General features: G+C 32.5%; 3 protein-coding genes across 3 annotated transcripts; 2 read left to right on the top strand and 1 right to left on the bottom strand.

The window, feature by feature from the left end:
• Positions 1-717: 717 nt before the first annotated feature.
• Positions 718-2,758, bottom strand: LOC108476410 (GTP-binding protein SAR1A-like). The gene is made up of 3 exons (XM_017778626.2): positions 2,497-2,758; positions 2,151-2,282; positions 718-1,295 (listed from the first exon to the last, which is right to left on the bottom strand). Exons 1-3 carry the CDS (start codon positions 2,623-2,625, stop codon positions 975-977), a joined length of 582 nt encoding a protein of 193 aa, XP_017634115.1. The 5' UTR covers positions 2,626-2,758; the 3' UTR covers positions 718-974.
• A 4,591-nt stretch (positions 2,759-7,349) lies between these two features.
• LOC108474804 (60S ribosomal protein L29-2-like) lies at positions 7,350-8,084 on the top strand. The gene is made up of 3 exons (XM_017776826.2): positions 7,350-7,494; positions 7,587-7,705; positions 7,805-8,084. The coding sequence occupies exons 2-3, from the start codon at positions 7,604-7,606 to the stop codon at positions 7,886-7,888; spliced, it is 186 nt and encodes a 61-aa protein (XP_017632315.1). The 5' UTR covers positions 7,350-7,494; positions 7,587-7,603; the 3' UTR covers positions 7,889-8,084.
• Positions 8,085-13,082: 4,998 nt separating this feature from the next.
• LOC108476106 (uncharacterized) lies at positions 13,083-23,207 on the top strand. The gene is made up of 24 exons (XM_017778192.2): positions 13,083-13,626; positions 14,783-14,863; positions 14,995-15,094; positions 15,179-15,263; positions 15,418-15,467; positions 15,814-15,893; positions 16,264-16,323; positions 16,767-16,866; positions 16,971-17,048; positions 17,318-17,385; positions 17,501-17,569; positions 17,655-17,732; positions 17,816-17,911; positions 18,752-18,822; positions 18,972-19,049; positions 19,157-19,250; positions 19,408-19,506; positions 20,059-20,276; positions 20,362-20,476; positions 21,169-21,300; positions 21,379-21,486; positions 21,563-21,672; positions 21,756-21,851; positions 21,944-23,207. Exons 1-24 carry the CDS (start codon positions 13,582-13,584, stop codon positions 22,470-22,472), a joined length of 2,640 nt encoding a protein of 879 aa, XP_017633681.1. The 5' UTR covers positions 13,083-13,581; the 3' UTR covers positions 22,473-23,207.
• Positions 23,208-24,572: the final 1,365 nt, after the last annotated feature.

The raw sequence follows: 24,572 nt of genomic DNA, 5'->3' as shown, positions 1-24,572 counted from the left end.
GCAAGTTCAATGCCCTTAATAATTAAGTTTGTTCATAGGGTTTAGGATTTATACTAAAATATTTTAAAAAAAAAATTCCACTGTGAGGTTAAGTCCAAAACGTGTCATTATTTATAATATTAAAAAATTAACATTTGAGTCAGCAAAATTTTTACCTACCTGACAGCGGAAGAAATCAAACACCTATAATTATTTATAAAATAAATTTTAAAATTATACATAAATTTTAGTCTAATATATAATTTTATAAATGAATTTTAATTTTTGTAATTTTATATATAAAATTTTGATTAAATTTAAGTCTTACAAATTATTAATATAATTATTGATATAGCATCATTTTAAGTTTTATTGCATATACGAATAATTATATTTATTTAATATAAAAATAATTTGATATATATTTTTTAAAATATATAATTAAATTAAAATTAAAATTTTATGTATATATTTAAACTATAACTAAAATGTAATTAAAGTTTATGTATCAAACTATATTTTAAAATTTATCTCACTCAATTCTTGTAATGTTCAAGGAGTATAAGATTCTTTGAAATATATTAAGCGGTTAAGTTATTAAAATTAAATTGTATGTTTATAAAACCAAATTAATTAGATCAAGAATTAATCGACATATTAATGTGAATAAAAGAATTGATTTTATAAAATTTTATATAATTTTATTAAAATTAAATTAGAAAAGCATTGGAAGAGAGATTTACTTTGTTTTAAAATCAAAGTATATATATTTACTGACATACAGCTACACAAAATCTTGATTCCTTTTTGGTCTATATTTGATCTCACCAAACTAGCAACCAAATTAACTTTACCATCCTCTCAATAAGCAACATAATCAAAACAAACAAAGCTCCAATCCTAAATATTAGATTAAGATGAACATTTACAACAAAGCGCACACATATTTTTCTTGCAGGAAAATTCTAGCCGGCTAAAAATGGCACTTTTTTTTTCTACTTAATGTACTGAGAGAGCCATCTGAAACCATCCCCATATCCCATCTTACGCACAATGCTGCACATAAAAACTTCGAGTGGACGCACATTGGTGCCTTCCAAATTAACCTTCCCTTTCCCTGTTGTGAAGTTTGTCAACCCCATATGGAAACGTAATTCGTCCTCCGACGCTGCGTACGGTAGGTCGATCTTGTTCCCCAAGATGAGGAATGGTACGTCTGCTAGTGATTCATCCGAAAGGAGGGCATCGAGCTCCTTTTTCGACTCTGCGAATCGTTCCTTGTCGTATGCATCAACCAGGTACACCACAGCATCGACCTGCGTCACAATTGAGATTCCATAGATAAACCCAAATTGAAGAACTTGAAACTTAGCTCAACTGATTCATATAATCAAACCTTTATAATATCCACCTCCAAACTAAGAACTCTTTCGTTTTCGATAATGTTTCAACCAATTCACATCAAGTAATCATCCTTAATATGAAGGATTGCATCAACAATTTCAGTAAAAACTAACGAAGATTCATTATAAATTACCTATGTTCCCAGACCAACCATTTTCAAGTACCCGTACTAGGCACGAGGTACGATTTCCCAAATATAAGGGGAAAAAATAAAAAAATAAAAATCCATGCCAAACATACGTCCCTACCTACATGATAATAAATCAGGGTCTAAAATGCAGTGTACTAAGAATCAAATTACATTTTACTATGCCACGACTAATTTATGTAAAACAGCAATACAATCAGAATCTTAATACAAAACCCTACCTCTACGATAATGTGGCAAATGACAAACCAGGCTCGGGAGGCTTAAATGGTTCCCCCAAAGAAAAATATAAAGAACCAAACCCTAAAACCATCCCAAAACAATTTCAATCACATAGGAAGGTTACCAAATTCATCCATACCTGTTAAAAGATGACCTATGCTCTTTAAAAGATAACAAAACTCTCTCATCACAAAATTACAGCAAAAATATGGGCATACAACCAAGCAAATATGTATATGGGCAAAATTTTCTGTCTTTTGAGTCTTTTCGCCATCCAACCATCCATTAACATGTTTCTTATTAAACTGGTGATAACAATTGATTAATACTTGAATTTTTTAGCTGGTTTCTTATTGAAAAAATATATATATACACACACATACATAAATACAAATACCTTGGCGTAATAGTCCTTCCAGACTCTACGAGCAATCTGATGACCACCCAAATCAAAGGCCTTGAATTTGATCTTTCCTATGCTTAGTTCCTCCGATGTTGGGTACTGGGTTGGCTGATGCTGAACTAGTCTCTGCAATTTTCAAATTCCAATACTCCTCAATACTTTTACTTTGATATTTTCATTTAGTTTCTCAGCAACCAAGCAGACCCAGAAGCTTAAGCCTTGAGATTTCACATATAATAAGAAACACTGCTCAAATAATAGCTAAAAGCTAAAAAAAGGTATTCATATCAGATTATTACTTTAAAAATTAATTGAAAAACAAATTTAAAAAAAAAAACACCTCATCTTTGAGCATATGAAGCAGAGTTGTTTTGCCAGCATTATCAAGTCCCAAGAACAAGATCTTTGCTTCCTTTTGATACAAACCAAGAGACGCTAAAATCCCATAAAACCAATCTACAAGAAACATATTTTTTTTAAATTCTGTTTGGACTGATAGAAAATTGAAGTATGTAAACAAAAACAAAAAGGAAAGATTTTTTTCTCTTCTTTTCTCTAAACTTCGATTTGCTGGTTTTGAAAAGATTACTCTGGGATTTTGATTTATACAGAGTACTGAGCTGGCTATGAGTAACTGGTTTGGCCGGTGATGATGCTGACGTGGAGGCTGGAAAGGAAAGAGAAGCTACTGGGAATCGCCGGTTATTTAAAAGGGATTAGCCTTTGTGGAAGACGGTGATTGGTTGGTACGCGTCATAAGGGGGTGGCATGGCCGTTTGATTTTAGAGAAGAACACATAACCAATGGCGGTGCCATTTTGATTGCGTACGTGGCATGATGGAGGAAAGGTCGGATACAACCGAGTGTATCGGAGACCAAACGTGCAAGATTTCATTTGGATGATTGATTACAGGGTCGAGTTACTTGGCAAAACTTGATTCCATTCAGATTAGGTTTTGAAATAATTTTTAAATTCGATATTGGTATGAGAAGTTTTTTTAATTAAATTTTAAATTTGATTTTAATATTCAATTTAATATATAATTTTTTTATTTAATACTTATGTTTTTTACTAGAGACTATATGTCGAATATTTATTAATTCACATAATGTCATTTGATTTGGGTATTAAATTGAACATTGAAATTAAGATTAGATATCAAATTGAGCATTGAAGCTAAACTTAAGTATTAAATAGTATTTAACGAATTGAGTAAATTACTTGGTCATTAACTTTTTTGAACAATTTCATTTTGATCACCCAAATAAAAATATTTAATTACAATTTAATCAAAATCATTATAATAATTAAAAATTTTAGTCACTCAACTGTTAACCCACAAATAAAATCTGATGTGACGTTCCACATCATTATTTTTTTACTATTTTTTGAGTTGTTACTGTTTATCGAAATATAATTCCATGAAGCAAGGTAATATCTCTTTTCTATAGTTTAGCAATTTCATATTGAATTTCAAAATTTTCATTTGAATTTTAATTTTTTGAAGATAAAAATCCTAAAATTTAATATGAAAATATGATGTAACATCATACTATTGAAAAAATAGATACAAACAACTCTTTCTCTTGTTATCGTCTTATTCTTCCTTTGCTCCTTGCTTCAGGCCACCTCACTATCTCTTCCTTTACCCACTGCTTCATCATCATCACACCATCAAGAGCTTCCAATAAACCATCCCCCCCTCCCTCCTTCAAGTTACCCAGGTTCCTTGAACATCTTCATAGACTCAGGTTTCAGCTCTCTTATCAATTTGTTCTTTTTTTTCTTTTGAAAACAAATGAAACTAAAATCTATTCTTCATTATAGATAATATTTTACAAACTGTCATTTAGTATGTAGCTTGGAGACTATAATTAATGAGATAATCAGATAAATAAAATAATATTCTATTAAATATTTCTATAAAGTGCGTTGAATTTCACAAGGTTTATGGAATCTTGTAAAACTTGTGAGGGTGGTGTTATGATCTACTCCTGTGAACCGGAGTTATTTTCTTGCTCAGAATCTCTTACCTCCTATGATCCCTATGCTGTCAGCAGCACTTGAGAACTATATAAAGATAGCTGCATCTATAAATCTCCCTTGAAGCAGCAACTCACTTTAGTGCAAAACATCTCTTCAAAGTTTTGAATTAGTCTCTGAAGTATTGGATGGCATTTTATGGGTTGTCTCCTCAATTATTGGTCGTGTAAGCTCTGATGAACGGCAGCTCCAAATGCGGGATGGCTAGCTTGAGTTCTTAGTTGCCTACCAAGTTATTCAACGGTTCCGACATCTTTTTGCACTTTATGATTGGCCCCAGGTTGAAGGGTCCCCATTCCCTTCATCTATTCTCTAGAGAATCCATCTACTGGTTGTTTTGACATCCAGTACCGGAAATAGTTGACCTATCGAAATGGAACCCGAACCAGGTAGTGAAAGTCAAGAAACTAAGATTGCAACATTTGAGGATTCTAGATGTTCCTTTGTAAATACTAGTACTGGAGACATTATACCTCAAATTTGTGGACTAAATGGTAGCACAGTGACCCAGTTATCTGAAGTACCAGAGGATAGACCATTAGATGAACCTCGTATTTTGCTTAGTTTTGCAGGAGCCTTGATTCTCCCTGGAAATATATAATAGAATTTTATTTTATTTTATTTATCTACATCGTAAATGGCAACCACTCGCATGTAAAACTTGATTCCATTCTTCAAAACTGTCAGGGTGTAGTCTAAACCTTGTGTGTTAAGCTTAAGTTACCTTATTCTTTCTTCAGATAACGAAAACGCCGCTTCAATACCATTCTTCTTTCTTCACTAGCGCGTGCTTGTTCTCTGTTTGTTCTTGATGGGGCGGTGATGATGGAAGCAGTGGGTGAAGGAAGAGATGGTGCGGTGGCCTGAAGCAAAGAGCAAAGAAGTATTAAGAAAGAATGGTGGAAGCAAGGGTGGTTTGGAGAAGAAGGTTGGTGACTAAATTCTCACTTACTAAATTACAATTATTTTTATTTGGATGATCACATTCAAGTGGCGAATTAAGTAGTTTACCGTAACTCATTGACTTGAGAACAACGGCAGACCATGAAATCTTGAAACCACCGCCACCACGTCCAACTCTATGATAAATTTCGCAAACATCTTTTAAACTACTTGGGTTAAGCTTGGATTGATGTACGGAATGCCACTATTTGAACACTTACTAGCCACTCACCACCTTATACCACTACTCATATGCACACTACTTGAATATATGTAAGAAAAAAATAATCACTTATATATAAGGGTGAAGTTAAAAAAAAAAAAATTAGAGGCAGAATTAAGTTGTATAATTTTTACATTAATAAAAATATAATTTCACTATTTTAATAGCATATATATTTATAATTTTTACAGGATTAAATCAATTTTTATTATTTTTTGAGGAGCAAAATGACATTTTACTATTACTAATTTAAAATTTTATAAATTATAAAGAGGCTAAAAGGGAAATTTCCCACTTTAGTCATGAATCCATCTTTTTGTTCTTTTATTCCAAGTAAAAATTCTTTGACGTATCAACTACCGTAAGGCAGGAGGAGTTCTATACCCATGTTTTTCTTTTTTCTTTTTTCTTTTTTTTTTTTTTTACAAATGGAGAGTTTCAGATATAATTCGTATACCGAACTGATTACCATATGTAACACAAAATTTCTCTACCGATTCCTTCTAGTCGAGCCTCCCGGTCTATCATTATACCCCAAGAAGCAGAAAGAATTACAATCCCCATCCCGCCTAAAATTCTAGGAATTTGTTGATAGTTAGAATAGATTCGTAGACCTAGTTGATTGATCCATCGTAAATTTAAAATAGTTCTATGTCCTTTTCATTCCTTGTATGTCTAGGGTTAAAACCAAAAAAATATTTGTTGTGCTCCCCATGTTTCCTTACATTATCAATAAAACCTTCTTGTAAAAGTATTTTAACAATATTTTCAATGATGTTAGTAGATCCTATTTGAATCGTTCCTTTTCTATTCATATCAGCATTTCGTATAGAGGTTATTATGTCAGCAATAGTGTCCTTACCCATGGTAAACCAAAATTTTTGTTGCTCTTGAATTTTGATATAACCAAGGGGGAGGTCATAAGCGTCTATACTGTAAAAAGGTTTTTCGATGAAATGAGAAATACATATATGGTAGAATTGTAACCATAGAATATGACCCTAATCAAAATGCATAAATTTGTCTTATACACTATGAGGATGGTGAGAAGAGATATATTTTACATCGCAGAGCGGCTATAATTGGAGATACCATTGTTTTTAGTACAAAAGTTTCTATAAAAATGGGAAATGCCCTACCTTTGAGTGCAAATCTCTGCACCCCTACCTTCTTTATCACTAAGCGGTCATTCAGGGGCTTTAGCTGGTGATCCGGGCTGTTTTCCTCTCGACGATGAAGCTTATCCCCCATCGTCTCACTGGCTGACCTCGATCCTTGTTATTTTGAAGTCATATCTAGTATTTAAAGTTTGCCTTGATTTGGTATCGCTTTCACGGCTTGCACCGAAACAATGCTTTACCCCTAGATGTCCAGTCAACTACTGCGCCTCAACACATTTCGGGGGGAACCAGGTAGCTTCGGGTTCGAGTGGCATTTCACCCCTAACCACAACTCATCCGCTTATTCTTCAACATTAGTCAGTTCGGACCTCCACTTAGTTTCCCTGGCTCCTCCTCTGACCATAGGATATGTATCGAAAATGATTGTTAAACACCGATGATTGAAATAAAACAATGAATTTTAGTAACATTTCTAAACATCGAGTTTGTGTATGTAACATGTTTGACCAATAGAGTAACGGATTGCTTAAGCCGCCTAGGTTTTAATAGTGATAACAATGTACGGTTTGAGATGGATTACTTTGACGAAATTTATGACTTTGTAATTGTGGACACTAATAAAATGCCCTTGCAACTTACAAGTAACGACCCTTAATTAAAAAAAGAAGAAGCACATATACCATATTCAAATATTTGTTATAGTTAAGGGATCATTTATGCCATTATCCCTAGTAGATTTATTTAAAAAATTATATTTTCCTTTTGAGCTTTATCTAAAAATATAATTTGGGCTTTGATAAAATTTAATGAAGCCCGCAATGAGGTCCAATAAATGAGTTTATCTGATTACCCGAAATGGGTAAAACCCGACCCATCTATCAATAAACAATTCGGGGGCATTCTCGTCTTTCAACTTCCAACATTAAGAAATTAGGGTTTCAAACCTTCCCAATATATAACAATATCCAAAAACCCTAGTGAGTGCCTCCGCATCTTGATATCTATCAGGTTAGCTTCTAAATCCATTTCTATTCAATTGAAAATCGCTTCTTTTCTCTACAGGATCAATTTTACACAGCGGTTTTTTGGGTCTGATTCAGATTAGGGTTGAGCAGATATGGCCAAGTCAAAGAACCACACCGCTCACAATCAGTCTTACAAGGCTCACAAGAATGGCATCAAGAAACCCAAGAGTCAACGCCATACTTCCACCAAAGGGGTATCATTTTTATTTTCTTTTTCCGATCGAATTTTGAGTTAACTTAAGATTTTTATCTAACAAATGGTTTTGTTGTTGTTGTTGTTGTTGTATGTGTAGATGGATCCAAAGTTCTTGAGGAACCAGAGGTATGCAAGGAAGCACAACAAGAAGAATGGAGAGTCTGCCGCTGAGGAAGAGTAAATTTAAATGGAAAAGAAAATTATCCTTTATTAAAGTTTTTCTAGTTAGGGCTGTTTTACTATCTTCTATGGAATTTAGTGTTAAATTTACGCTCCTTTAGTTTTTGTATTGTTGTTTTATGGGATTGTTGATTATATTTGTTAGAAAAGATCTGAAGTTGTGAGCTTATTAATATCATGAACATGTTTTGAGCTTATTCGCTGTTCTTTTTCCTTGTTTCTTTCTCTTATTATTTTCATGTATTAAGTTCATTGATTTGGCCTGGAAAAGTTCATCCTTTTTAGCTATATAATGATGCATGAACATGGATGACGCTGAGTGGATTTTATAATTTGCTTTTCTTATCTGAAGTGATTTATGTTAGGTGTTATTAAGCATTATGGTCCAAGTAGACTTGGGGTTTTGCTTTTAGCTATTGGTCCAAGTAAATGAAATCCAGAAACTACGGTGCTTGGCTTTGGGTATGGGTATCAAACACAACTACGTGTTGTACAAGTTTTTTCAATTTTCTCCCATGTATTTGGAGGGTCATACTCTCGTAATGATGTCCTACCTAGTATACTTGTTGATTACTGGCATAGTACGGTTTTATTTTTTATGCAATTTTAGTTTTAGGCAAAGACCATGAATCATAACTTTCCCTTTTGACTTTTGAGGATAGTCTTCAATCCGGAATAGTTCTTTGTAAGAATTGTCATGGTTTATACATTACGTTCTAAAAGTGACCAAGATTATATTTTAGCACCATAAATTAGAATTGCGAACCTATTTTGCATTCAAGAATTTGCTCTTGATTCTGGCCACTTCTTAGGCAGAATTTTGTGTAGGGAGGATTGCTGTTTTAGGCATATGTTGTGGAATTTTCTAGGCAGACCGCAGAAAGATTTGAAAATGTTGGTATTTTCTGATTGTTGTATGAACCGGTTGAACTAACCTTTAGGTTTGGTCTTTTTTAGAAAAAAAAAAGGTGGCCACAAAAGATGATGACAGGGAGAGTTATAAATGTTGGGATTTAAATTCTGAATCCCTTGAATGTTGCTTTTTACTAGTAGTTGTATGACTAGTTGGAATTGTATAAGATTTGATCGTCTATGGGAACTCTTGGCATTGGCTATTTTTGGTGTAATTTTAACTTTTTAAGTGCAAAACTGCTTGTGCTCCCTTTGGATCTCAGTCCACCCCCATTGTGAGGAGATCCTAAGAGTATTTTGCCTTGTTTTCTCCCAGTCAAATTTTTACAGGGGATTAAGATCTTCGGTTGAGGGAGGGATCCCCATTTTACTCACTTTTTTTCTAATACGTAAGAGCACAAAAGCAAAGAGAAACGCAAAAGGATAAAAGGAAATTAATGGAATAAAGAGGGATAAGGAGAAAAGTCTAGTACAGACCCCTATTTACTACACTATTGCGAAGAGCCATTGCTTCTCTCAGGGTCCAAGGATGAGTGTGCACTTCTGTGGTCTTGAAAAGAAGTCATTTTGCCAAGGTGGTGTGTCCATCCTATTCATCTGGAGGTGGTCAGCGAGAATTGTGGCCCACCTATACTTTTAGACTAGATAGTGGGTCCATTCCAGGAGCTTTGCTAAAGCTTGTACTACCACTGACACTGATCTGTTTAAAACGCCATTTATGTATCCAAGCTGATGTGTTAGTCCACCACCGCTACCTTCCAACTCGGAAAAGGCTATGGTTCTCATCCACAGGTTGGTTTCTTAAAAACTGGCCTATTCGCCTTGGTTTCTTAAAAACGCCATTTCGGTTGCTTGATGGATGACAGAAATAGGACTATGATCAATCCCATCCACCGCTACTCGGTCCCTGTGTATCCAGGTACCCAACACAAAGCTAGCTAGCTATGACAGTAAATAGATCATTCGGATCCCCCCTCTCCAAATTCATTTAAGAACTAAAGTAATCCAATCTTGAATGGATGCAGTTCTTAGATAACCCTAGTAGAGGCCCCAACGGTTGAGAGATTTTTTACTCTTTTAAGTGTTGTTCTGGTGTGGTATTGGGCTTGGTGTGTCATGCTTAGTTTTATCCTCAAGTCTCCTAATTTCATTGAGAGTTTAAGCGAGTTCATAAAATGACTCTATCGAGAGTTCAAGATGTGGCGGATTTATAATGTACCCACCAAAGGCAAAACAAAGATAAAGAGGTAGTGTTGAGGGGTTTGCCGGTTTTAGGATTTTCAACATCTTTGCGTTGTAGGCTGACTTAACACTGAAATCGTTGCTAAAAGATGGGTTTTACACATCTTGGTTCTTGCCCAATGAAATGGGCTCATCCTCACAATACACTTCAGAGGTGTTGAGAATTGTATTCTCCAGTCTATGCCCCTCTTAATTTAGTATTATTTTTAACATATTTATATTTTTATTATGATATAATATAAATGTAACGGGTAACTACCCAGTTGGACACACAATTTCTAGGTCAATTTCTTTTTTATCCTTAAAAAAATGTTAAATCTAACAACAATTGATCGTATACATCACATTATTTCTACATCATGCTTATACTTTCAATTTGATCAGGAAAAAAAATTTCTTTACTATTTTGTCACCGTTGTTAGAGAAAATTTTTTGTTTCGCAAGAATTTATAGTTTTTTTTTTCAAATTTTTCATTTACGATTGAGATTTAAATTTTCATTTCTATTGCTAATTAAAGGTTCTTCTGTTCCACAAGTTAACCAAAATGTAACTTTGTTGAAATCTTTATTACAGGAAATTTTCAATGAAATGTAGTCCAATAATACACAAATACATTTAGGTACTTATTTGAAATAAAATACTTAAGCATAAATTTGAATAAAAAATCAAATTTAAATACCAAAATATATAATCACATGTTCTAATTTTACTAATGTCAAATTCTCCTCTATTGAAATCAATCTCACTTAAATTTAATTTCATATTAAAAAATCATTGGAAGTCAACTGTTTGTAATTTAATCATTAAATTAAAAAATTTCAATTCCCACACCTTCCCTTCCAGGCTTCCATTCAACCATAGCCACAGAATTTAAACAAATCTCATCGAAATCAAAAAAAAAAAAAAAAAACCTTAAAATGTTTCAAAAATCTATATGCTTAATTATGACATGGCATGATTGGACTATAAGAAAAACTTCATCATCATCATCATCACCACCAATCCATCATCATAACATAACTTATTTTTTCTGTTTATGAAATAAAGAAGGAATCTGTTTTATTATATTTAAGTTCAAACAAAGTAATGATGAGGAAATGATGAGGAATTTAGTAATCTTTCCACCTTAATTTTCCTACCGTACCATTCATCTGTTTCTGTACAATTCACGAGTAGACAGAATCCAAAAAAAGGTACAAACTTCAACATTTCCCAATTTCCAAACAATTTAACGCAATTCCCTTTACCCGTCATTTCACACTATAACCGTACCTTCACATCAATCATTCAGATGTCTCCACGTGGCAGATGACGTTATTAAAACTACCTTTCGATGCTGCGTTCTTACGTGTCAAATCCAAATTCGGTACGCGTTTTAAACGAATCTTTGAGCGTTTTTTATTGGATGGCGACATGGATCAGAGTTCAAAAGCTTATTATTAATTTATTATTTAACTAATGTGCGTTTTAGATTCTCATCTAAGTCCTTATATCTTTCATACATTTATAATTTAGTCATCCATTTTTATTTTCAGGATTTGAGTTCATGGAGTTTTTAGATTTAAAAATTTTGATTAATTATAATTATCATTAAAATTTATTAAAAAGTCACTTAGTAATTATATAACAATAAAAATAATTATTGAGAATGTTAATTAGGGTTTTATTCTTAAAATGCTCATTCAAATTTGTTATGATAAAATAATTATTTTTATTGGGGTAGTATTTTAACAAAAGCTGACAGATTAAAATAGTTAACAATATTTTGTTAACTATTTAAGCTAACTAATAGTATCACAAAAGTAGAAGCACTCAATTATGTCAACAATTAAATATATATATATATATATATATATTAAACCTCAGCTTTGAACATAGTTTAGTGGTCAAAATTATAATTTTACAGTTGTCTTATAATGTAAAAAAAAATGCAACCTTAAAAGAAATGAAATGTTTCGTGTTTATCTCTAAAACTCGTAAGGGGCATTTGGTTTGCTTAATCTTAGATTACGTTTTGTAATAAAATTACGAAAATGTAACATTACAAATGGAATGTGAGATTAACTTGTTTGGTTTATTTTGCTGGAATGTAAGATTGGGATGTTTGGTTGACAAAATATAACATTACTTAGAGGCATATTTTACTCAATTGTTTCTTGTTATAGAATCTATTTTTTTCATGTTTAGTTCCTTTAATACTTTTTAGTCTCAATTTTTATAAAATTATGACAAATTCTTACAATTTACATATTAATAAATAAATATATTGTGTTGAATTAAATTTATAGATCATAATTATAATAATTCATTAAAGTTATTGTAACACCAATTATTATTATAATTATAATCATAATTAATATATTAATAAATAAATTATTTAATAAACTATTTAATAAAATATAATGAATATAATTGTAATACATGATATTTATTGGTCCACTATTAAAAAATATTTTTATTTTTATTATTTTTAAACTTTATTTAAGAAAAAAAGGCTAAATTGATCATAATAATAAAATTAAAAGGCAATTGGTCCAAAATTTAAGATTACACCAGTAATCTAAAATTTCTTAAGGAATGAGTTGTAATTAAATTAAATCATATATTATGAGATTGTCGTAATATGAGATTATGAGATTATCAAAATGTTTGAATCTAAACACCGAACATTCAATTAATTAATAACATTATAAAAATATAGAGATAAAATTATGTTAAAATTAAATATAAAAATTAAATATTAAATTTGTACATAATAAAAGACTAAAACTAAAATTTAATCCTATTTAAAAATGTAAAAAAAAAAAAAAAAACACCCGTTTCATGAAGAAACAGATCTTCGTTAGACATTCCTTTTATATATAATTTTTACAGGATTTTTATACATAATGTATGGAGAAGCTCTTTGCAAAAATTTTAATTTTTAATACATAATCTTAAAAGAGTATGTTTTAACAAATTTTTAATTTTTGATTGTAAAATTTACAAATTTACTAAATAATTTATTTTATTAGTTTAGACAAAAAAATATAGGTAAGAGAAAATAATTTTAAATTACCAGAAAGTAAATACGTAATTAAACGCAAAAATAAGCCCAATTATTTTCAATTGTTTATTTGTTTAAAACAACAAAATTTCAATTGTTAATTATTTATTATTTATTATTTTCTTTTTCTTTTTCTTTTCCCTTTCACTCATCGAAGGCCGGGGAACGACAAGCTCTTAGCGCAGGAAATAGAAAGAAGGAAAGGAAAGAGAGAAAAAGAGAGTAAAGAGAGGAAAAATTAAGGTTTCTTCAGCTTACGTTAATGGCGGTTAGGGTTTTCTATTGATCCGCTTCCCAAAAGGAATTCTTATTCTCTCCCGCCTATTATTTCAAGTGCCCGCTCTTTTCTCTCTCTTCTCGTTTCCCAAAAGCCCTAATTCGAGGTCATCCCTCTAATCTCTCTCAATTTTAACTTCGAATTTTCAATCTTGACGATTCCACGGGATTATTTGGGATTCAAAAAGTTTTCCTAACCGGAGACCGAGAAGCTTCGATGGGTGCTCAAGAGAAATCTCAAGGCAACTCCAATTCGCTGCAGGTCAGTTCATATCTCTCTGTCCTCGTTTGGACCCTAGAATTTTGTTTTACTTTTTGCTCCTTCACTACTAGGATGAGTTAGGGTATTAATTATAGCTTCTTCTTTTTTATTGAGAAATGATATGTGAATTTACAAAGTGAAGTTCTAATCTTTCAATTATTTTTGAATTATTTTTTGCTTTATGGGTAAAGGTGTGACTCTTTTTATCTATTCCATAGTATTAGTCATTAGGTTTTGGTTTGAAGTGTTTGGAGAAGTGAATTAGCTTCAAGTGGGGTGCCAGATTGTCTTTTTTCTTGAGCTGTTAGATAAATCGGTTTGAAGTTTATGTTTTTGTGCTTTTTCATGGAATCCCCGATTCGGGTGCTTAATATGGGTCTGAAATGCATTCTGGGCAGTGTTGTAGCCTTTAATCAATTTTACGCTCAAGAGACTTGGAATAAGTTATGATTCTTTTGGAGTATGACTACTGTAGTTTATGTCAAAGGATGTATGCAACTGTGCCAAATATTCGAAATGAGTATTAATTCATTGCACCTGTCATCATGCTTATTTTGGTCAGGTTTCTAGTTAACTGGGATTTTATCCTGTTTTGCAATATTATTACACTGTTAGATGCTTCTGCTTTTTTGGGGGAAATTTTTTTTCCTGTATGAATATGCTAATTTTCGTATCGGATTTTAGTATTCTGTTATTTTGAGTGCCATAGTTCATACTTCTAGATGATTGAATTATCATTTTGGGGGGTGTTGTGGCAGATGGGAAAACGATAAAAAGTTTTCCTTATTGTCAGTGGGATGGTTTAAATAACATTTAAGGTCTAACTTTATGTTACTGGGACTTTGCAATGATATCATTGTTTAGTGTGCTAGACTTTTACCAATGAGTTTGGGAATGCTATTTAAATATTCTCTACATTTTTGGGTCAAATCATAAGAAAATCATATATTCTTACGAGTAGAATGGCTCAGATAGCAGCTAAAGGTCTAACTTCATGTTGTGGGACATTGCAGTGTTTTAATGATATCCTCTGGTACATCAGACCAACACCATTTTCAGTCACTGATGTTGTTTCTTGAATTTTGCATGAGTCTTTGAATTCTATTTAACTCTTCTCTCCTTTTCTTTTGGTCAAATTATTTACGTATAAATTCAGAGAGTTAAGGTCTATCGTTTGAATGAGGATGGTAAATGGGATGATCAAGGAACTGGGCATGTCACTGTTGATTATTTGGAGGTCTGTTCAATTCTCTTATCTGGTTCAGATTTTTCTGTTTTGAATCTGGATATGCTGGATTTGGTTTCAAAAATAAATTATTTTGATGAAAACGCCTCTCTTCTTAAACGAACGCGTATATTATTTTTCAGAGATCAGAAGAGCTGGCTTTGTATGTTTTTGATGAAGAGGACAACGAGACATTGCTTGTGCACCGTATCTGCCCTGATGACATTTACAGAAAACAAGAAGGTATTCTTCTGCTTTCATTAATAGCAATGTTTGTTGTTTGTTAAAATATCAGTTTGATTTCATGATATGTGCGTTTATCATTAGATACAATCATATCATGGAGAGACTCCGAGTATTCTACAGAATTAGCGCTTAGTTTTCAAGAGAACACTGGATGCTCTTACATATGGTAAGTAATGTTTATAAGTTGTTTCATCCGCATTGAATGCTTTTGATCTCAAATTTTATATCCTTTTTCTTACAGTTCACTGTGCTGGAAGTTTATGACATCAACCTTTATTTCCCTTTCATCACCCCTCTACTAATCCTTTTTCTCTATACAGGGACCACATTTGTAATGTGCAACGAAATATACATTTCAGTTCTCTCAACAGTAAGTTTGTTTTTTTGGAAACCCTTGAAGTTAAATCTGTGTAAATGGTTAACTCCCTTAGTCAATCTTGTCCAAACAAAGACTTAAGTTCTAGAAACTGGAAAATTTGTAAAGAGAATTAATTTTGTTAATCAAATAATGTATTTGTCTTCTGCCTTAGATGTAGGCAGACCTTTATTAAATGGGCTTCCTTTGTTTAGTGGCCATATCTTCAGCCATGATGCACAGAATGATTGTTTTCTTAGAGTATGCAATGTATTTATATTAGGCACAGTATCGAACTTATCATTGAGCAATTTTGAAATACCCTGATGAATAACAATTGTCTCATATATTATTACCGCAGGTGAAACATTTCACTCAATGAATAGTGAGTTGAGGGAGTTGCCAGCTGTGGAGCTTTCTACTCTCCCAATAATCCTCAAGGTTCTAATGAACAAGCCGTTCTCTGGATTACATTCTGTTTAAGTTTGTTTTTGTTGCTTGGTGTGATTCCTGGAGTTCTTTCCTTTTCAAACATATTGGAAGTTTTCGCTCAATGATTTTCTTCCTCATTTCTTCCTTATTTATTATTTGAAGTTGTTATTTATTTTATGCTAGTCTTGATTATAATTATTTCAGCTTTTGTTATAATTACTTGTAATCTGGAGTAGGTTGTCTATTTTTGTTTTCTTTTAGTAGTTTCTATATTTTCTGTATGATCTGCTTATATTTCTTGGAAAGCTTCTTCAAATTAGTCTGCTCAGGTATACCTGTCTAAATATTTTTTCATTTTGTTCATCAATTTTCCCTGCAGACTGTGACTGAGAGTGGCATTGCTGATCAGATGCGGCTGACAGAACTAATATTGAATGATGTATGCTTCTTTGAAAACCTTGCTTATGCGTGTTAATATCTTCTGTATGTAGATCTTGTGCAGTTTAGTATTCGGTGGTTAACTGCCAGTCACTTAACCATTGATAATGTTGGTATTCAGCCACATTAAGTTATCAGTTGTGGCTGTGTTATCAAGGTAATAATTTGTTTTCCTCTGGCTTCTCAACTCTCTGAGCTTTTGTGTTCTCAGTGATCTTCCATGTCATATGGGAGAAATATCAAACATGTTGCATGTTTCTTCTACATGTAACTATGAGCTTTATTTCTTGGTTATTTTTAATTTTTTCCCTATGCTTTCTATTATTTGGTTTCCTGGTTTTATTTGTTTCTGTTTCAAACTTATGGTTTAGTATCTGTCTTGACTTTCTATTGTGTTAATTCTAAATGTTCAGACGTGCTAAATTGAGTTTGATCTCAATGCAGCAAGATTTCTTCCAGAAGCTGATGGAGCTATTCAGAATTTGTGAAGACTTGGAAAATATGGATGGTCTTCACATGATATTTAAAATAGTCAAGGGGATAAGTTAGTACACTTTTTTGCTTAAATGCTCTTTTTCTTTATTAAAACATGCTTGTATTTATGACTGATTCATGGATCCATGATTTATGTTATTGGTTATCTTACAGTTTTACTCAATAGTGCTCAAATTTTCGAGAAAATATTTGGAGAGGAATTGATCATGGATATTATTGGTTCTCTTGAATGTAAGTATATCACTATTTGTTTACAGATGTATTATTAGGGACTGTTGGTGGATAGAATTGAATGTTCAATTTGCAACTTCATTTGATTGTTTGGATGCGGGCTTGTAGTTATAAGATATTGTACAATTATTTTTTATGATAATAACCTTTTTATATATTTTGCCTTTTTGAATGTTCCTATGTTTGATGTCCTATTTCCCCAAAATTTGTCTATTGCTTAATAGTTTAGCTTGTTTTGGTAAGGCAGTTTCTTCTTCTTTGGTTTGCAGATGATCCTGATGTTCCTCAGGTGCAACACTATCGGAATTTTCTGAAAGAACATGTTGTTTTTAAGGAGGTAATTTATTTTTACATGGGTCTTGCTGCTTATAGTGGATGTGTATGGAGGGAGTTTAGATCAGGTGAAAGAAAATCAGTTCTGTAAAAAAAGGTTCATTCTTATTCTTTTACAGGCCGTTCCAATTAAAAATCCGATGGTCATCTCAAAAATACACCAGGCATACCGTGTTGGTTATTTGAAGGTAAGGATCTTAAATGTTAAGGCTAAGGCTTATGACTCTTCATGTCTTTGGTTTTGTAATTCTTGCTTCTGATTGCTTCTGTCAGGATGTTGTTTTGGCAAGGGTATTGGATGAGGCAACAGTTGCCAGTCTCAATTCTATGATTCATTCTAACAATGCTATAGTAAGATTTTTAGTGATTCTTGTTAATATGTGAGGCCTAGGTTTTTTGTTTCTTTTCCACTTAACTTCAGTGTTCTCTTCTAGGTTATTTCTTTATTGAAGGACGACAGCACCTTTATTCAAGAATTGTTTGCTAGGTTGAGATCACCCACCACATCTGCTGAATCAAAGAAGAATTTGGTAATCATGACATTGAATTTTAATTGTATAATGATTTTTCATCTGGTTATGATTGCTGCTTCCTTTATTCTAATGCTAACTGTTATGAGCAGCAGATTGTAAGATATCTAACTTTGTTGACCTTTAGTTAATTACCCCTCTTTTTTTTCCCTTCTTTTTTCTTTCAATTTGAGTAAGATGCATTTTCTTTTATCCATTTAGATGTTAGATTTTAGGCTGAAATAACCCCCCCAAAAAGGAAAAAAAGCTTTTGAACTTTATCACTTTGTCTAGGCGTGTCCTTATACTTCTATTGTACCCAAATATTACATTAATCTTTAATTTGCACCCAGATATGCCCTTTACCTTTAATTATACTCAAATAAACCCTAAACTTTTAATTTGTATTGTATGTAAGCCCTTAACATAAATCTTTCATTTGATATAAAGGCTTTTATGGAACAAATTGAAAAATGAGGGTGTATTTGGGTACAATACAAGTATAGGGGTTTACTTAAAAAAGTGAAACAGTTTGGAGTTTCTTTTAGTATTTTACCTTATATTCAGTTAAAATTTAAAATGCTTAGATTTAACTGAGGTTAAATGAATTGATGTTTAGGCCTAGATTGTGAGTTCGCTTAGGCCTCCTTTGCTTTTAATCTGTCTAAGGCGGTTGATTTTTGCATTTTTTTTTCTGTGTTTAGATGTTAGCATTTTACTAGGTTGCAAAAGGTCTTGCTTTGGGTGAGGTCAAATATTTTCATTTTGGAATATTTGTTATCTGTGGATCTTCCGATGGGTTTAATCTATGTGATCTATTCTAATTGATTTGGTATCAATCATGTTTTTTTTTTTCAATAGGTATATTTCCTGCGTGAATTTTGTAGTTTAAGCAAGAGCCTGCAGATGGTGCAGCAGCTTCAACTATTTAGGTAGGCTTTTCTACAAGTTGGACATCTGGTATTAGCATTCTTTTCATGTTGCTTTCTTGATTCTGAAAGCTTCCGCTTCTCCATAACTATATTTTAAACAATTAAATTTATCTTATGGCTGAATTGGTTTCTTTTCTTGATCATTTTAGGGATCTTATAAATGAAGGTATCTTTGACATTATCAGTGATGCTCTGCAGAGTCAAGATAAAAAGCTTGTACTAACTGGGTAATGCAATTTTTGTATCTCTCTTTAATATGCTTTTTTCTTTCCAGCGTAGCATGTAATTTTTTCCCTAGTTAAGTCCTAATAATAGGTCTCAATAATGGATGCAGGACAGACATCCTCATACTATTCTTGAATCAGGATCCAACCCTTCTGCGCTCTCATGTTGTTTGCCAGGAAGGGATTCCTCTTTTAGGACTTTTGGTATGCATTTTAATTTTATTAGTGATTGATGATATGATGTTAATTTTTGTATTGAAGCAGTACCATTGGATGAACTTAAGAAATATCCTGTCACTGTTTTACATGTGTCTATATATGTGGAGATAGAATTAGAACTGATATAGTTGTTTATCCACAGGTTAAAGGGATGATAACAGATTTTGGGGAGGATATGCACTGCCAGTTTCTTGAAATTCTTCGTAGTTTATTGGATTCGTTCTCATTGACAGGAGCTCAGGTGCCTACCTTGATCTTTATTTCTATGTGCTGGTTTTATATTGTATTTTGGTAGATGGGAAATTGTATAGACTTACACTGAACCTAAATTCCAACCTTTACTTGTCTTAAGTTGCTTTACTGCACGAGAATATGTACCATATTCTCTACTTCAGTTCTTAAGGAACCATAGACTTGTATAAAGTTACATCCTAGCATGGTGGAGGATGAGAAATATGAAAACAAGCTGAATTCAGCTTCTCATGCATAGAGTTGTAGAGTCGATGAATGAGCTGAGTTTTCATAGAAGTTGGCTAGGTTCTACTTTCATGTCTAACTAGCTCAATCAAACTTCAGAAGGCTTATGCTTGATCCTCTGGTTGCTGTTAGATTATTGAGAGATCCTTACCATATAACATACTGAGATATCATGACAGAAGAAAGATTAGCAGTTGATTTTCATGCCTCATATTTTGGTTATCACTATGCTGGTTTCGTTGCTAGTTCCTACTTTTTAGTTACTAGTTCCATTTCTTTCTTGCAAGTGCTTGACTTTATATTGTTTTTGTTGCAGAGAGATACCATTATTGATATTTTTTCTGACAAGCATTTGGGCCAGCTAATTGACGTCATAATATTATCATGCCCTTCTGAAGATGTTGGCCAGTCAACAAGTAATTTGGCAAGCAGTGCTGGAAGAGTTGAAAGTCAAAATAGCACAAAGCCTGAAATTCTTTTAAACATATGTGAATTGCTTTGCTTTTGTGTTGTGCATCATCCTTATAGAATAAAGTAATCTTTTGTATACTTTTGTATAATCTAGAAAATTTTGATTCTTTAATCTAAGATATTAATTGGCCTTTTCTTAATTGTTCAGGTGTAATTTTCTGCTTAACAATGTTATAGACAAAATTTTGTTACTTACACGGAGAAGGGAAAAATACCTAGTAGTTGCTGCGGTTCGCTTTGTTCGCACTATTCTCTATCATCATGTAAGTGAGTTCGGTTTAAGCTTTAGAATAAATTCTATCCTATCAAGTTGAATAGTTCACATTCACTCATGACATCTTTAGAATAATAAAATGGCATTGATATGAATGAAATTGGAGGTGAAACCGTTTACTATGTGAATGATGCCTGACTTCACTTTTGACTGCTGTTAGTTGCATGTGGGGATGTTAGTTTCTTAGTTTAAAGATCTGTTTATCTTTTAAGATATGTAGTAAATATATGTGGCTTTGACTCTTCACTTTTTCTCAAGTTATGTCTGACAATTATTTTACATCTTGCTCAAATTGGACATAGGCTGACAGGGGTTTATTTGACACCTTTATGACATCCATATAATGGACGCATCCATGTAGGGGTACCATAAATAACATATATTGTGTTTTGCTGATTGTTGGCACATCTCCTGCCTCTAGTGTTTCTACTGTTGTTGTTTTAGATGGCTCAGTTAAGCATTGAGCTCTTATGTTTGTTTGTATGATTTTTTGAATTTTTTTTTTCTTTTTTTTCTTTTTGTACATTTGTAAGTTGCAATTTCTAGGAGTATGACTTTCCCATATTTAAATTCTTTTAACTTGTTGCAAATTAGCAGTTTTATGGATGCTAAATATTTTTGACAAGTTGAGTAAAAGCTATTACATGTTCTAACTGGTTAAATTAAGCTTTCATCTTGCAGGATGAACATCTGGTAAATCATTTTGTTAAGAAAAACCTTCTCAAACCAGTTATAGATGCTTTTGTTGCTAATGGGAATCGTTACAATGTGCTGAACTCTGCAGTCCTGGAACTTTTTGAATATATCCGCAAGGTGCATATATATCTGGTCTGTATAGTGATATTAGAGTATCTTGATGATTCTGTCTGTTAATAACTTTGTTTCATGCAGGAAAATGTGAAGTTATTGGTTAGATATATAGTTGATTCATTTTGGAATCAGTTGGTTAAGTTCGAGTATTTGGCTTCTGTTCAGTCCTTGAAAGTCAAATATGAACAGGTATTCCGGTTACTGCCCTGTTTTACTGCTGGGACTTTTAGGTCTAAACTTCATTGATGTGACACTCTTTTTGCAGTGCTTGGAAAATTGTGGAACAAAAGCTAATGTTAATGCGTCGGACTCAAGAAAACGAATTGATGAGCGTGCTCTGGAGAAAGAGGAGGAAGACTATTTCAACGAGGACAGGTATACTTTCATCAATAGATGAGTCAACGCTTTTCCTCTGATCCATTTCCGCTATAGTGATTATATCTGGCATGCATATGCAGTGACGAAGACGATACATCATCTGAATCTCGCACTCGGAAAGTACAATCTCAACCTGTTTCATCCGATGGAGTTGCTGCAAGCTGCCCATCATTAAGGTATTTCAATGGCCTCATCCTAGATTGATTACTGAAAATGCTGTATGGTGTGTTTGGGTTCATAATTTATATTTTTCAATCTGATTTTGTAGCCCAAGATCTGGCGGCCTGGTCGACTATGAGGACGATGAGGATGATGAAGACTATAGACCACCTCCCAAGAAGCATACTGAGACCTCAGAGGATGATGAAGGAACCTTGGAGACCCTTAGGTTGAAGCGGAAGTTGATTTCTAGAGAGCATGAGAATGAAGTAGCTTATAAGAAGCAGCGTCTGGGTAAAAGCTCCAAAGCAAGAGATAGTGTATTTGCGGCTTTGTGTTCGACCCTAAGCCAGGCAGTGCTGCCAAGTAAGAAAACTGCAAACGCTATGCCTTTATCTAGTCAATCAGCTGAAGGGACCAAAGCCTTGGGTGAGGGAAATCATACAGAGAAGGAATCTAGCAGTTCTAGAAGTTCTGGTAAAAGTAGTTCGGAAGAGGACAGCCATAGAGAGAAGGAACCTCCTAGAAATTGTTCAGATTGCCTGCATAGCCCCTCAGACAATAGACAATTAAGTGGCGATGACTGTCCCTTGGTACCACCAAAATCCTCACCTGAAATGACTGTAAATGGATCTTAAGTTATTTTGGAGAATCATCATGCGCAGTGTCACTTGTTATCTTGTTTGTTGTATTCAACTCAAGGATGTGCTTGGTGACTGAAGGGTCTCGGTACGGGCTACCAAAGAACTGGATTCAGAGAAAAAATCAAGAAGCTGATGAGAAGAAATTTCGGATTGTTTGTCGGAGGGAGGGAACGGATGATCACCATATAAATTGGAAGTGAAGGGCTGGGAAAATTGTACTGAATTATATATGCAAAAGCCAAGTCTACCAGGCCTTTCTGATGCTTTGAGCTGAGCTTTGGACTTTCTGCTTTTAGCCTCACCACCAAACTGTTGCTTCTTTAGAACATTACCTGTTTTTTGTCAAAATTTTCACCTTTTCTTTTCTTTTAAGAAAAAAAAAATCAAATATTGTTCTAAATATTAGCTTTGTGAACCAGCCGACAGAATGGGAAGTAAAATTGGGGATGCGTTAGTGTCCCCTTTGTTCAGATTTTGTGGTGGGTGTGGCTGTTATAGGGAGAAACAAAAGGGAGGGTTTAGGAGGATGAAATATAATATGTGATTGTGGGTAGAAGGGGCCAAATTCTCTGTGATTGTAGGGTGAAGAGTGAGTATAGACCTCATTTATAGACAGACCCTCTTTGTATATTAGAATTTAGTAGTAGGTAGGTAAACTATACTTTTGAAGGGGGATTTTCTTCATTAATTGCGGGGAAAGAAAATAAAAAGCCTAAATTTATTCCCAAATTGAAATTTACAGTCTTTTTCCTTGTTTGTTTCTACCTCTTTGGAATCATACACTGAGCGGAGGCGAAGGAAAGGAGTGTATAATCATGTCGTGTAAGAGCACAAAGCAAACAAGAGCAGGGAAAATCAATCCTTAATACCCAAAATTGCCTACAAAGAAAATAGTAAATATGCTTCCTTCATCAACATATATACACAATACAATTATAAAACCTTCTCTATAATAGCTTCATTTATTTATCAAAATTTTAGATGTTATAAAGGACAATTATTATATATTTATAACAACATTTGAGACACATACAATAATAATATTTAGATTGTATTTTAATAAAACTTACATATCTTTATTTTATAAAATGTAATTAAGATATTTTATTGAAATAATATTTTAACTAAAATTGATTGTGTTTATTTTACTTAGTATAATATTAAGTTTATTAAAATTTAAGATAAGTTGTCATAAAGAATTAATTTAGTAAAAAGTGAATTTCATATTTTATGATAAAATATTAATTTTACAATAAACTTAATTATTATAATTAAACATTGTGTATTGTAGAGAAGATTGACCGTGTAAAGATGAAAACACAAGTATATACTGATTTCTTTCTTGTTCACATGAATTGATTATAATATTTGTGTATCTTATTAATTTTTATAGTAACTCAAAATAAAATTATTTGAAAAATAATAAGATATAGGGGTATTATAATTGTATATTTTAAAAATTATAGAGTACATCTTCACGCTGAATCTTTAAATATTCATTGTCGTTTCTACATTTAAAAATAAAAATAAAAATATAAGTTTTGGATTATTCTGTAAAAAATCATATACTAGTTTATTACATTGTTTGCTGCTTCTATTTATTGTTGCATTTTTTATGTAAGAAAAAGAAAAGAAATACTATTATTAAATTACCGTTATCTTCAGATTATTACTGATAAATTTTTTATCAAATTATATATGAAAGAGATTAACTGAAAACAAATAAAGTTAAATTTAAATTTAAAAGCTAATGTCCCAAACGAAAATATTAAAATGTGTGCAAATAAAATGAGTAGAGTTTAAAAAGAATATATAATTCCCAATTGTGTATTAGTTCGATTGGTATAAGGTTGTGAGTTCAAGTTCGTTGAAGCGCATTATCTTTTAATTTGAAGGTTGAGGGGGGGCTATAGGTAATTTTAGATATTGTATAAAAAAAGGCGGATATAACAAGAGGAAGGCAATACCCTAATAACAACGCAACTAACACGACTTGAACTCAAACCACACTTAGAACGATAAACACTTTGACCATCATATCAAAAAAGAATATTCTAATTAATAATATTGTTCCTTCAACATCTTTGAAGTATG

This window comes from Gossypium arboreum, chromosome 3 (assembly GCF_025698485.1).
Source record: "Gossypium arboreum isolate Shixiya-1 chromosome 3, ASM2569848v2, whole genome shotgun sequence".
NCBI lineage: Eukaryota > Viridiplantae > Streptophyta > Magnoliopsida > Malvales > Malvaceae > Gossypium > Gossypium arboreum.
This window is presented reverse-complemented; position numbering and strand designations above follow the sequence as displayed.